Source organism: Sturnus vulgaris, chromosome 9 (assembly GCF_052056855.1).
Source record: "Sturnus vulgaris isolate bStuVul1 chromosome 9, bStuVul1.hap1, whole genome shotgun sequence".
NCBI lineage: Eukaryota > Metazoa > Chordata > Aves > Passeriformes > Sturnidae > Sturnus > Sturnus vulgaris.
Genome location: NC_142251.1, coordinates 17,459,315 through 17,473,500, shown reverse-complemented (window position 1 = coordinate 17,473,500; position 14,186 = coordinate 17,459,315). Strand labels below are relative to the sequence as shown.

At 39.4% G+C, this 14,186-nt stretch overlaps 1 protein-coding gene across 1 annotated transcript; it reads left to right on the top strand.

The window, feature by feature from the left end:
• Positions 1 to 1,617: 1,617 nt before the first annotated feature.
• GCLM (glutamate-cysteine ligase modifier subunit) lies at positions 1,618 to 13,912 on the top strand. The gene is made up of 7 exons (XM_014884426.2): positions 1,618 to 1,941; positions 4,520 to 4,585; positions 6,274 to 6,358; positions 7,098 to 7,154; positions 8,435 to 8,637; positions 10,123 to 10,237; positions 11,955 to 13,912. Exons 1-7 carry the CDS (start codon positions 1,822 to 1,824, stop codon positions 12,122 to 12,124), a joined length of 816 nt encoding a protein of 271 aa, XP_014739912.1. The 5' UTR covers positions 1,618 to 1,821; the 3' UTR covers positions 12,125 to 13,912.
• The last annotated feature ends 274 nt before the right edge of the window (positions 13,913 to 14,186 follow it).

Below are 14,186 nucleotides of genomic sequence, written 5' to 3'. Positions count from 1 at the left end.
AGTGACATTTCATTCAGAAGGATGATTTATTTTTCTTTGAGAATTACTGCAGGAAACATATTTATTATTCTTTAAGAGCTGAAGTATCTTAATGAGATAACTTGGAAAAATGCAACTGACGATGAGCTAGAAAACATCCTCCTTTCTTTGGTAGTTTACCTGATGTTTCAGGGGTGATTGGACTGACAACAGAACTCTGCTGAGATCCTTTCTTCTCCTGTGATGTGTTCCTGCCACTGCTGAAGATTACATGCATGGCATAAAGCAGTACGGAGCTCACACTGTTTTTCCTCCGCCCAGTCTCCATTACGTGATATCTTTTTTTAAGAGCTAAGGTAATTAGATGTCAGCAAAATCTACCAGGCTACAAAGGAACATCACTTTTTCACTGCCATAAATTTCCGTTAGACAGTAAGGTTTATGCTATGTACTGTTTGAAAACCTTCTGCTATCTCCAAGTTTAACCTCTTGCACAGATCTATAACCATCAAAGCTACTTAAATGAAATAAGTTTCACCAAAAGAAAAGGCCTCTGCTGGAAAGCCAGAAAGCCCCAACAGGACATTATTCATTAACAGTGTAAATATGGGCAAATACGGAGGTATACACTGCTTCCCAAGCTAACCCCGAGACTGGAGAATTAATGTATGGGCCAGGTTACGCATTCTGGATTTTTATGCTTAAGGAAACAAAATTATTGCTTTTCCAAATAGGCTGGCATTTCTTTCAGTATATTTCATTTCCAAATGCTTTGTAACCGTATAGAATCATGAAAACATTTCCCAAAATGAAAAATTAATCAGATCACAAATATAAAGAACATTTAAACTAACCTTCTGTACCAGAAAGCGATCAGGCAGTGCTTCAGACTGACAGAAGTTATGCAAATTGGTTCCCTCTATTAGCACAACACACAGCTTGAGGAAGAAAAATCTATTGGAAACACAATTCAAATTCCGATGCTGACAGCAAAACTAGAATTTGTGGATTTGTAGCTCACTGGAGTTAGAGGGGAAAAAAAAAAAAAAAACAAACAAAAAACCACCTCCCTCAACTCTCCAGAACAGAAGGATTTTGGTCAGTGTGGTGTTCCAGAAGCCCCCTCAATTTAAGAAAGAAAATACTCCCAAACCAGAATCCTTCAGGATTTACCCAGTGTGTCTTCACTGGAACCAGCTGGTGTAAAACTGGAGTACTGCCCTGACATTGTTTCACCGAATGCAAACACAGCCAGAACGGGTAAGAATTTGGATGTTTCTTCTGCGCCTTTAGCTCGGTGTCTGTCAATGACAACCTGTTACTAGAACGCGTCATGAGCTCAATTCAGCTGGTTCCAGTCATTTACTGAGCCTGCACAGCAGCCACGGCTCGGGGGTGCTACCGAACCCGGGCCGCTGCCACCGGCCAGCGCCACGTGTGCCTCGGGTACTCCTTTAGGCGTGACGCCGGGTCCGAGTCCCGCCTCGGGGCCGGACCGACAAACGGACCCGGGACCGACAAACGGACCCGGGACCGACAAACGGACCCGGCCCTGCCGCGGAGCCCCGCCCCCCGAGGCCCCGCCCCTCAGCCCGGCCCCGCCCGGCGCTCTGCGGCCCGGCCGCCGCCAGGGGGCGCTTGCCCGCTGAGGCCCCGCGCCCTGAGGCAGCGCGAGGCGGGGCGCGCTCCGCGCCGCGCCGCTCCCGCACCGGGCCCGCCCCGCCGCCCATTGTCCCCGCGCCGCCCCTCGTCCCGGTGCCGGTGCTGAGTCACGGCCGGCTCGGCGCTGCCCGGGGCCGTAGGTGTCGCAGAGAGCCCGCCGGCCACCTCCTGAGCAGCGCCATGGGGACGGAGAGCGCCCGCGTCCTGCTGGAGCGCGCCGGCAGGCTCACCCTGCAGACCGGCAACCTGCTCAACTGGGGCTGCCTGCGCAAGAAGTGCCCGGCCACCCCCAGCGAGGAGGTGAGGAGCGGGCCGGGGCTTCCCTTCGGGGAGCCTCGGCAGAGGCTCGCTCTGGGACGAGGGGGCCGGGCCGGGCCGCGGGAGGAGCGGCGGCTGAGGGAGCGCTGGGTGCCGCTCCCCGGGTGGTGCGAGCGGATCCGCAGCGGGACTCGTTGTGGCGGGGCACGGCAGGGCCCCGTGCCCGTCACGGCGAGCAGGGGCTTCGGCTCCCGAGCGATCCGCTTGCCGGTGCCCTCGGGAGGTGCGGGATGGAAACTGCAAAACAGTTTCGCCTGTTGGTTTTCGTTCCGTTCGTTGTGTTCTGCCCTGGTGGGCGGTCGGGGCCCCCGTTCCTCCGGAAGCACTTTTCCCTGAGAAAGAGAGAGCCCAGCCTCCTGATCTCGGGAATGAAGGATTAAAACACTTATAGATTTACGTGCTGTATGTAATGGCAAAGAGGATCCGTTATACTTCTCTTGTAAGATAAAAATATGCATAGATATCAGCTTGCATTAGAGATGATGAAAACTCCCGTTTCTAACCTGAAGTTAATTTAATTTCTTGGTAGTGACAGGTCTTGGGAAAAGTGGCCGTTGTCTTCTTTGAAGTGTAGAGCTGTCATTCTTTTTTAAGAAGTTGAAAAGAGCTCTTTAATCACCACTTGGAAAGTATTGCCTTGAGTGGTATGTGTCAGAACAGTTCTCATAAAATGTCTGGAGATCCTGTGGCCATGAACTTCAGAACCACCGTACTTGCTGTTTCATCATGAAACACTAATATCAGAATGCTCATTTAATAATTAGAAAAACTATGGGTTTGGCTGATTATTGCTATGTGGTGACACTGGTGATAACCTAGAAGTTCGTTGGTTGCATATTAATCATGCGCAAGTGGAAGAAAGGTATCAGGGAGGATGATGTAACAAGAAGGAAGAATTCATCATACTCTTGTTTAGCTGTCGTGTGGTCATAACGTTTTATTTGGCCTGGTTGCTTATTAAACGTTCTGTGATCTATGTGAAATAGGGCTGGATTCTGTAACAAAGACATAGCTGTGTCATGATGGGCATCCTTGTGTAGGTAGTTTCTGGAGGGCTGTTAAGTATAGAGTGGCCAATGTGCATAACTAATAGTGAAGGTATTGAAATTCACTTGTTTACAGAGGAATTTGCTGGCTTTCCAGAGTTGCTGGACTTCCAAAAGCAAATAATTGGTATTATTTGCAATCAGCTTTTAACTCTTCTATTTGGTGTCGTCAGTTCTCAGTGGCAGAATGTAAGCTAAAATTTTGTAAACTGTGAACCCCAGTGTTAGAGAATACAGCTGTGTTTGGAAAAGCTGATCAAAGCAGTGGAATACACTGCAGTTCCCACATGGCCTGAGGGCAAGGGAGTGCTGTGCTTTGGAGTCAGAGGCCTGTGCATAGGAGCTGCAATAGAAATATATCCTGTGACAGTTGCAAAGCAGCAACATATAAAAATTTAGTCCTGTCTCACTTGTCCTCAGAAAGGAAAAGATAATTATATAAATTGTATCAAAATAGGATTCAGGGTTATTTTATTAAAGGGTTATTGTACTCAGCTATTTACTGGGGGGGGACAATTCTTGCTTTTTGGGTCTGGAGGTTTTTATGCTGTTTTAAACGATGGAAGGAATGTACAGTATTTGTGTTCACAAAGTACTGTTCCTGTACTGTGTCTGATATCAGGCAGGGATGTTGACTTCTAGTTTGTGCATGGTATTAGAGCTCTCTGAGTTAAGTGTCATAGGAAATGGCTGTTTAATGGTACACAAAGTAGGTATGCACACACTTATAAAATGCACTGTGGAAAGTGAAGTAAAGCAGCAGCTGGTGAAAGTGCTCCTACCTGTGGTAGACGGCAGTCAGACAGTACCTGTACTTAAGATCATAGGGAAGCTACAGCAGTGTTACAGCTGCAGCACTGTGTAAAATTAGTTAGCTGATTTAATAGTTATATCTTACTACGTTCAGTAAAATCCATTATCAGAATCTTAGTCAAGTTTATTTTGCACCTGTGGATGAAGGAAAAATGCAAATGTGGGGTATGATCTGTAGGTTCCCCCTACAGTAATGAAGGACTTAAAAGCAGTAGTGGTTTGGCATAGTGGAGTAGGTAGGCAGTAAATGGGAAGGGTTGTATGCATTTTGAAAAGAGAAGTAGTTAATAAAATGAATATTTAGTGGTTGATTGTAAAGTCTCATTTCTACAGTGTCACAGCACTTACGCTCTTATCTGACTACTTTGTAACTTAAGAATTTCTGTGCAAAAAAACCCCAAACGACCCCATGTCCTAGTTCTTGCTTGCTTAGCATTGTACTTTCCTTTAAAGATGGAATTGGTCTGAGAAATAACTGAAGTACAGTACTTGTATTACTGCTAAAATTCTGTGAAAGAGGAGAGAGAAATATGTAAGTAAACTATTTTAAGCAAGTTTCAGATAGAAGCTATGAAGGAAGAAGCTTCTGTGGGATGGTGTTGTTAGTTCAGCTGTGCAGTCTGTCCTACACATCTCTGTACTGTTGTGTTTGTGTGTGGCTGGAACATACCCACACTTCAATGTGAAAAAATGTTTTGTAGGTGCGGGACTGCATCCAGAAAACACTGACTGAGTGGAGCTCAAAGATCGGCCAAGACCAAAATCAGGTAGGAGAGGTGTTATGCATCTTTATCCATGTTACATGTGAAACCAAAAATAGATAGTTGGTTACACTTCAAAAATTTAGAGTAGCTATTAAATAGCTGTAAAAGTATCTGCAGCTCCAGATACCTTGAAGGAATATTTCTTAACTCCTCTTCTTTCCTTAATGTTTAGTAAATTTGGAGAGGTTAAGAAATATCAATGTAAAGCGAGAATCCTGTTGATGGCAGATAAGACAGTTCTTAGCAAAATAAAAGCAGTGGTCTGTAAGATTTTTAATTAATTATGGGGGCAAGTAAAAGTAAATAAAATATGTGTACCTTAGAAGTTTACTAGCATGCTTGTTAAAACTCAGTGGAGAATTCTCTGAACCATGGATATCACAGATGGCTGAAGACCTTCCCATTTGGAGGGGAGCTGTGAAGCATCTGTTGTCTCAGAAATATTTCTGAAGATGCAGAAGTGATAGTTTTTCCATTAAGAGCTAAAGACTTCCACATAAGTCTTGAAGCCACAGACATAAACATCTGACATGATGATCTTGGTGTATTTGCCTGCTTTTCTTTCACTTTTCCTTCTGAAATTTAACAAAGCAGTAATAGGTACCCACTAAATTTGTTTGCTCTATGAAATATTAGCATGTTTCAGGGAAAAAAAAAGAAGGTACCCAAAAAGCACAACGATAACAACAACAAACTTAAAAAAAAACTTTCCTGATTGTTTCTTTGGGTTTTGTTACTGGTTCTTGTATAATGGGGGCATCAGATGTATCTTGCTACATTCCAGACTGAAGTGTGAGAGGCAGTTATTGCTAAATGATTTGTGGAAGAACTAATGATTGCTGAAGAAGACAACAAAAACAAACACTTGTCTCTGTCCAATGTAGTCATCCATTTAAGGCAGATTATTTAGTGTAAGCTAGGTTTTAATGTAAGAACACGTTACCTTGCATAATTCCAAATTCTCTCATGAATTATATTGATATCCAGTAATTTAAAAAAAAAAGAATTTGTTTAAAATGCTGAGTAACTCAAAGGCTCACTTGAGAATCTTTCGGCAGCACAGCAAAAATTAGCAAAGCATTTTTGCTTGAGGCAGAGTGTTGAGTGTGTCTGTAATGCAGTATGATGTAGGTAAAAACTTAAGGAAGTCACCTTGTGCCAGCTGACATATCAGCCTAATCCTAAATGAGGTCAGGGGGTGAAATAATTACTGTCTTAAACAGTATTTTACAGCATTTTCACTGTAGGGTTTTCATAAGCTTCGCTGAAATTACAAAATACTTTTCTGCAAAGATGTTCCCATTCAACACTCAAACCTCCTAATTCTGATGGGTTCTTTTCAGCTGGTCACAAAGGTTTTTTAAAACAAGGTCCTTTGAATTGGCACAGCAGTCTTTTTGCATTGTAATATCAGAACTACTACAGCTACTGATCTTGTAATCAGAAATTTGTATTTTCTATATTAGGGACATATAGGGCCTTTCATGTATCTTCATTATTTTGATATCCCCTCAGTGATCAAGAAGCCTTGGGTTGCTTTCTTTCTGTCTTTGCATTTTTCTACTATTTTTGTTTCTAATTGCTGTAAGGCACTTGTGTATGTTTGTTTGTTTTAATTACTTAAAACATTATTCAGGAGCTTACTGTCTCCTCTTGACGAGTTGTTCCTAAGTCTCATGTACTTACTACAGGAAACACTGGAGGTTCTGGAATGTACTGTAGCTCAAGCTCTAGAAAAAATAAATCCTGAAGAAAGGGATGAGTTGAAAGTATCAGGTAAGAACACAGTCAAAAATCTAGTGGCATGGAAAGGTTTCATATGCATTCATTAAGAGGATATTCATATATGGGGTTTTTTTGTTCTCTTTTCTAAATACAGAGTCAAATTACACTATTGCACACTGTTGTTCTTAAACATTGGCTAAGAAAGTCTTGAATTAGTATTCCAGATTTTAAAGCAACTCAGCATTTTTCTAGTTTAACTTACATCACCTCAAGATATTTTAAATGTATTTTTTGAGTCTTTGACATTTTTGAAGCAAAATATTACAGATAATACTGGAATTAAGAAATAGCACTGGAAGCACATTTGTTTGCATAATTTTTCCAGGTTGAATATGATGAACTTGAAGGAGGCAGTCCAAACTAACACTAGTACATTTTGAGTCTCAGTAAGTTGTGAAGAAGTCTGTTTGTACTATTACATTTGGGGTTTTTATACAGGTTGTTACTGTTATTGCTTCATATGTTGATGCTTTACAGCTTATTACATCATCTAACTGGATGATTTCTTGTTCTGAGACTGCACAACAACATTGACATTTAAGAGAACGGTGTCTATTGGGCAGTCACCTTTCAAAAAGTTGGGTTTTTTCCAGTTTTCAAGTACCTAGTGTAAATTCTAAAAATCTTTTACCCAAGAAACTCATTAATAGTGCGTATAGCAAAAGTAAATGGCTGTATATTAGTAACACCTGTCTTGTTTAGTTACTGATTCCAGTTTGTTTGAAAATAGCAAAGCTTTTCATCGTTGGATCAAACTCTTCATCGATCAGAGATGCAGTTGACCTGGGTAAGTGTGGAACTCACACTCAAGTTAGGATTTCTTTTTCACCCTAGAACTTACATGGAAAAAGTTCTAATGTTATTTCTAAGAGGTGTATTTAGTCATTGTCACAAGTATATCCTGTTTTCCTATTAGGAGAGACTTAGTTAATCAAGTCTATTTGCAGAATAGTTCAGTCAGTAAATTTGTTAAATGGATCACTGTGACTTTGGATCCACAAACTCAAATCTGATTCCTTGCTACAAGCAGGAGCAAGTTTTTATTCTTTCACACAAAACTTGTTAAAAAGTAAATAGCATTGATGTTTTAATAGCAGTGATACAACCATTCTTGCCAGTTGCATTTAACATCATGAACTTTGCTACTAACTGCATAATCTTTCAGAGATTGCTTAGGAAAAAAAATGCTGCAAGTAGCTGATGAAATAGTTAAGTTTTACTGAAAATGCCGTACAATATCTCTGCATAAAGTTGTGTTGGCCTTATGTAGCAATTGTGTAATTGTGAGCAGCACTGAACTTTACTGTTTTGGAAAATTGTTGGGCTTAAGGGGTGACCAAAGAAGAAAGGGTCAGATACCATTATTCTCGACTGCTAATACAGTTATACAGTACATATAATTAATAGGCTATTAACTGTATTATTATATATATAATTTTTACTACCGTTTGTCAAACATACAATAATGGATGACTCCTCTTGAAGAAAATAATTAATTTAGCTAGGTAGTTCTATTCTGTTTGCTGTGCTGAAGAGGCCTCATGACTTACATTTTTCCTAAAGCTCAGTGAGACTCTAAGACTTGCACTTTTCTCTGGCAAATTAGTCTCTGTATTTGGTGTGCTTTTAGTCTAACTCCTCACATATATCAAGTAGTTTTCCCAACCCATGCACTGTACTTGACTTACATTTCAGAGTGAAAACTACAAATTTTAGAAGAAATTGAGAGTGAAGGAATAGAGAATTGTCATCAGTGTCTTCAGAGAAAAATACAGTTCTAACATTAAAAAGGAGGAAAAAGCTTCATGCTTTTGTTCATCTTCTGTTGGTTTTGTTTTTTGCTTTCCCAAGACCTACAGCTGAATCTTGGTCTTCAGCTGTATGTTTGAATCTTTCTGAAACAGTTGTGCTATAATTCTTGACTGCAGATACACTCAGAGTTTCAAATGGTGAATGGAGAGTTAGAAGAGTGAAGCAGGAGGTGTAGTTTTTGCTAAATTTGAAGAGTCATGCTGTTTGTGGTCGTATCTGACAAAAGATTTTGCATTGTCTGTTCTTTTTCCTCAGCATGTTCTGCCCTTGGAGTTGCTCAGTTAGACTCAGTCATTATTGCCCCACCTCCTGTCGAAGATGGAACTAACCTCTCCTTGGAATATTTGCAGCCTTATTGGAAAGAACTTGAAAATCTAGTTCAAAACAAAAAGATTGTTGCCATAGGTACCTCCGACCTAGATAAAACAATGTTAGAGCAGCTGTATCTGTGGGCACAGGTAAGAACCAACTTCTTATTCATAGGTTTTCTTAGGACAGAGGAACTGCTTGCTTTGTTGGCTGACACATTGTTACAAACCTCTGTTATAAATAGTTTTATATACAAAATACTAATTGGCCCTGCTATTTTCAACATTTTGTGGATGGTCATAATGTTCAATGTGGGGAAGGCTCAAGTATGACTGTTGCTTGTACATATTGACCAGCAACAGCTGGAAACCACAGGTCTGTTCAGTAGCAGGCTCTTTGAAGTACTGAAGGTTTGAGTTTTGGATTCTTTTATACTTAGGAAGGAGTACAAACAGTACTCTTAACCTTCAGATTTATTCCAGTGACTCTGAAGATGTAGCTGTTTTCACTTTAAGCTGTGTTACCAAGAGAGGGATTTCCCCTTGGAAAAATTGTTTTAATGGTAAGCTTAAATGTAAAGAGGAAGACAGGCTCTAAATGAAATGGCACAATACTTTATATATTTTATAACCCTATTCATAGCACCATAAAATGAGTTGAAAGGTCATTTAGTTCCAAGCCTCCTGTCATGGGCAAGGACACTTTCCACTAGACCACGTTGCTGAAAGCCCCATTCCACCTGGCCTTGAGCAGTGCCAGGGATGGGGCAGCCATCCAGCACTTTTCTGTGCCTCAGCACCCTCACAGTGAAGAATTTTTTCCTAATACCTAAGCTAAACCTGCCTTGTCAGTCTAAAGTGATTCCCCTTGTCTTATCACCCTATGCCCTTGCAAAAAATCCCTCTCCAGCTCTTTTGTAGCCGCTTTAAGGTACTGGAAGGGACTCTCTGGAGCCTTCTTTTCTCCAGGCAGAACAATCCCAACTCCCTCAGCCCGTTCCCACAGGAGAGGTGCTCCAGTCATCTTATCTTGGTGACCCTCATTGTCATATGGACACTGAGAGAGGGCAATTGCAGGATTTAATTACCACCGGCATGGTGATCATGAATGCCATTTGTGAGAAGAGACAAAGTCAGTGGAATAGCACCCTTTTTAATTTGACCTGACTCAATCACTTGCCTGAAGGCATGGAAGATTGCAAATTATTACATCTCTAACAAAAATGGTTTTGGATTTTTTAATTTGAAGTCTTTTTTCAAACTAACATCCCTGTAAATGCTTTTACCAGAGAGGAGGGAAATAAAACTGCTGCTGTTTCAGGAGCACAGCAGACAGAAAGCCACAGTGCAGTGAGCTAGCACTCATCTTGCTATGCCAGCACCTGAAGTTCCTGACTTCAGGAAGACCTGAAGTCTTCCTCCTGTTTTGGGCTATGTGCTGCAAGGAATTGTAGGTCTTGCAACTGCCTGCATAATTAATCATGCAGAATTAATCAGCCTTGCTCAGACTTCAAAACAATGGTCAAAGGCAAATTGTTCAAAGCAAAATTTCTGTTGTAATAGAAGGCATGGGGGAAACAGCTAATATTAGTACAGTAGTATTTTTTTCTTATCAAAGTATTTTCTTGCTCTCAGGTGAAACCAAGTAGTAACCAGGTGAACCTAGCTTCTTGTTGTGTAATGCCACCTGATCTCACAGCATTTGCAAAAGAATGTGACATACAGCTGTTAACTCACAATGACCCCAAAGGTAAGACTTTGCTGATTAAGTAAAAGAAGACTTCTAAATGCATTTATTCAATAGAAAATCAGGAATAATCTTTTCCTGGACTTAAAGTTTGTTATATTTGAAGCCTGAACCAAGGATTCTAAAAGTCTCTCCTTTATAAAATATTTCTCTTAAGTTATTGCTGTTGCTTCCTCCCCTCCCCCTCACCCCTTCTTGAAACAATCTTGCAGCCTTGGATAATTTCTTGAAATACTTCTAATCAGAGAAAATAAAGTAATAGAGAAAAACCTACTGAGAAATTTGTACTATGTTTATTTCTACAAAATACGGAGTTAAATGTATTGCTGAAGGCAAATAAATGACAAATGAAAGTGTACTTGCCTGGAACTTGTGAAATATATTACATAGAAATGTTGATGGTCAGTTGATTTTTGAGTAGTTCAGTAATATTAGATTTGTAAAATTACTGTGCTTTAAGTAGGATTATTTCAAAGTCTTGGCTTCTTGAAATAACATTACTACAAAAAGAGTTGTAAATTATTCACTTTTTTTATGCAGTGATTCATTTGCTAAATGAATGAAGACATTGGAGGCTTTCCTTTGAGCTGTAGAACTGAGTTACCAGCTCTCTACAATATTCTGGGATATAACATTTGTTTCTCTCAAACATCATCAATCTTCTTCACTCTTAAGAACACCTTAAGAGTGTTGGGCACCTTAACACCTTTGTTGGAATAATAAAAAAATCGTAAACAATGTTAAGTTAATTCCTTCCCTACATTTTTGGTTATGACTAATTATTCGTGATGATACTTTTCCTTCCTTCTCCTTTCTTTCCACTTGATCCCAAAGAAAAAAGTATGTGAAGCATTTCTTAGGAAGTATATACTTCATAGTACCTGTGTTACAACTAATGAATTTCATCAGTGCCTGAGCAGGATTTATCACTGCTCTGGCAGCATGCAAGATGAATTTCCATTCAATCTGACAATTTCCATGTCTTCTGAAGTCCAAAAGCAACTTGTATTTTAATAAATAGTATCATTTGAAAGTCATGAAGTGAAAGAGAAGAGGATTTGATAGAAAACAGCACAAGCTGTGATTCCTTTATGTGTTGTTTACTCAGCCTAACTTTTCTGTAATGGTCAGCTGATGAGTATCGAGAATTTTTTGTGAGCACTCCTCACCAAAGACACTTGTTTTCTTGAAGAACATTCCAGAGGAAACTAGGAGGATTTGTACTTACCTTCTTGTCCTGCTTTGTGGCATTTAAGCCCATTTTTCTTAAAGCTTTCTGGGCTTATGGTTATTATTAGCCCAGTTATGGGAGATACCTCTGCAGTCACTGGAAAGTCAACATTTATAGTAACTCTGAATGCTCAGTACTTTGCTGATTTCAGTTCTATGCTTTACTCACCTCTGGTTTGTCTAGCTAGCTTCTTAAATTCAATTTTCATTTTCTCTCACTAATGACTCTGCTGATCAATTCCACTTGATATTCCAGAGTCTCAGTTAGTTTTGAGGGAAATACTCAATTTTGCAAAAAAGTGTCCTGGAGATTTATTTTGTAATATTCAGCTGCTTTTACCCTAAATGCATTCTGGAAGAGTGGATCTGAGGAGTATGTGGTACCACTTAAGATCTTGACTGTAGGAAAAGGCTTCTCTTACTAAGTGTTGCTTTTTGCAGCTGTTTACATGATATTGTTTTAAGCACAAATATCCCTTTTTAACTTTAGAATTACTTTGTGAAGCAAGTTTCCAAGAAGCTCTCCAGGAAAGCATCCAGAAGGTGAAAGCAAACGAGTGGATTCCTTTATGGCTTCTGCGGTATTCAGTCATTGTTAAAAGCAGAGGAATTATCAAGTCCAAAGGCTATATCATACAAGCTAAAAGAAATGCATCTTAAAGCACTTTTTTTTTTTTTTTTAAGGCTGTTTAAATTTCTTTGGGATGGGGGAACGTTGCATTTTTAATAGAAAGATTTTTACAGCATTTATAATGAATTACCAAAAGTTGTAATTATTCAGTGTGATGTCAGTAGGAGGTCTGTAGTGTTCTAAAACTATTTTTCTTTCTTAACTATTGATGGGTTCATTTAAAACATGAAATATTTTGGGGCTTTTTTTATTGAAGTTATCTATATACTAACAGTTTAAAATAAGTTTCTTTTGATGACCAGTTCACTGTAAAAAATACTAGATTTTTGCTGCCATTAGGTAGAATGGAGAAACATATATTTTTTGGTTTTTTTAAGAACAAATTGCTCTTAAATCTTACTTACCTGGTAGATACAGATTTCAAGCATTCAAGGACAATTTTATTTTCTAGAAAATTGTCATCTTTTATGAAACAATACCCCCCAAGCTGGTATCTCATTACTTGATATGTATATATAGGCAAGTCAGCTGTTTAATTTGTGGGGGTGGGAAAATGGGTTTATTTTTAATAGAGTGCAAAAGACCTCTATGATTTAGAAGAAAATGTATCTTCCAAATTACTGACTGTTACTTGATTTCCTTCTGGCTTCTTTGTGCCTCAATACGCTTCATTTAGTGTTCGCACAAGTGTGATGGCATTTTTACTGTTTGAAATAGAAAATGTATTAATAGTGAATGTTTAAATGAGATTTGAAAACAAGAGCTGAAGAAATCTGTTAATCAAAAACTGAATTGTGCCTGTCTTCTCAACTGTGGCTTGTTTATTTGATATTTGTGAACTACACAAGCAATTAGCCAAGTAGAATAGACAGTAAATGGTGATGCTGTTTACTAAAATTAATTACTTCTTTTGTGGTTGCCTGGGAAACCTATTGCTTGAGTGCCACTCAGGAAAGATGAAGCAAGGCTTAGCTTGAAGTTAGGTATTTTTCTGATTGGCACCACCTTAGCACACTGGCTTTATAATCCCAGAGAGATTGCTGCTGCTAAGGCAAGGCTTTTGGTTTAATGTAGTCTTTCTATCCAAAAGGCTTTTTCCTTTCCTTGGTTTTTAAAGCAGAGTAGATAGCTAAAGTTCAACTTGTAGTTCAGCAGGAACTTTGATACAGAGTGTCTAAAATAGTAGATTACATTTCGATTTCAGACGGGGCATGGCCTCATACTGGTAGTTGTCACTAACTTTGTTGTACATATTTTGAGATTTGGACTGTAAGGGAATGAATTTTCACCAACATCTTTCAAGTTCTTCATCTAGGCAGCAAGTGGAATTTGAATGCCTGTAGGTAGTGTCTGGAGTGTCAGCTTCCTATAATCCATTCCACTAAGTTTAATGATGAAGGTTTTTCAAGGTACCTTAGTCCTCAAAGATCGTATTTGTAGTGGCAAATAGCAGAAAATTTTCTTGGCTTCTTCAGCTCTTTTGATAAATGAGAGAAACAGGGAATTAAAACTAGTAATACATCAATAAAAGTTTGGATATTTTTCTCTTAATAAAAATGTAGTGGTTTCTTTTTAATGTTGGGCCAGTGTGTATCAGAGTTCAAAATTACATGAGTTTAATTTTAAACTTCCCTACTAGCTCTGTGTTGTGTGCTTATGATTTAACCACTTCCTGTAACCTCTATCTGTATTTGGCTGATTCTGTATCGTATTAGACTTGAGTGTGTGCTCAGTTTTTTTTATTGAAATGCTACAAAACAGTTACTGTAAACCAATGTAAAGGCTGCTCTAATAGATAATTGATTTCTTTTCTGTAAGCTTCTAATAGTTTGCTTGCTGTAGAAAAGTACCTTTTAAGACGTGGTATTCTAGATTCATCAATAGCAGAACACTTTATCCAGTTAGCACATTATCTCATTCATTTGGTTTACATCAAGGTGGGTATTTCCTTCCAGGAGAAACCTGAAAGTTTAACTAAAATTTGGAATTAACTAAAATTTTAGTGCAGTATCTTACACTGTCACACATTTTCCGCTTTTCCAAGAGCGCGCACGCCGCGATTCCCCCATGTCCGGGCAGGCGTTGCGGGGC

Excerpts from the sequence above, each read along its gene's own strand:
- GCLM (XM_014884426.2), top strand. The coding sequence starts at position 1,822 with ATGGGGACGGAGAGCGCCCGCGTCCTGCTGGAGCGCGCCGGCAGGCTC. Across the intron at positions 8,638-10,122 it reads AGCTGTATCTGTGGGCACAG|GTGAAACCAAGTAGTAACCA; the intron begins GTAAGAACCAAC and ends TCTTGCTCTCAG. Across the intron at positions 10,238-11,954 it reads AACTCACAATGACCCCAAAG|AATTACTTTGTGAAGCAAGT; the intron begins GTAAGACTTTGC and ends TTTTAACTTTAG.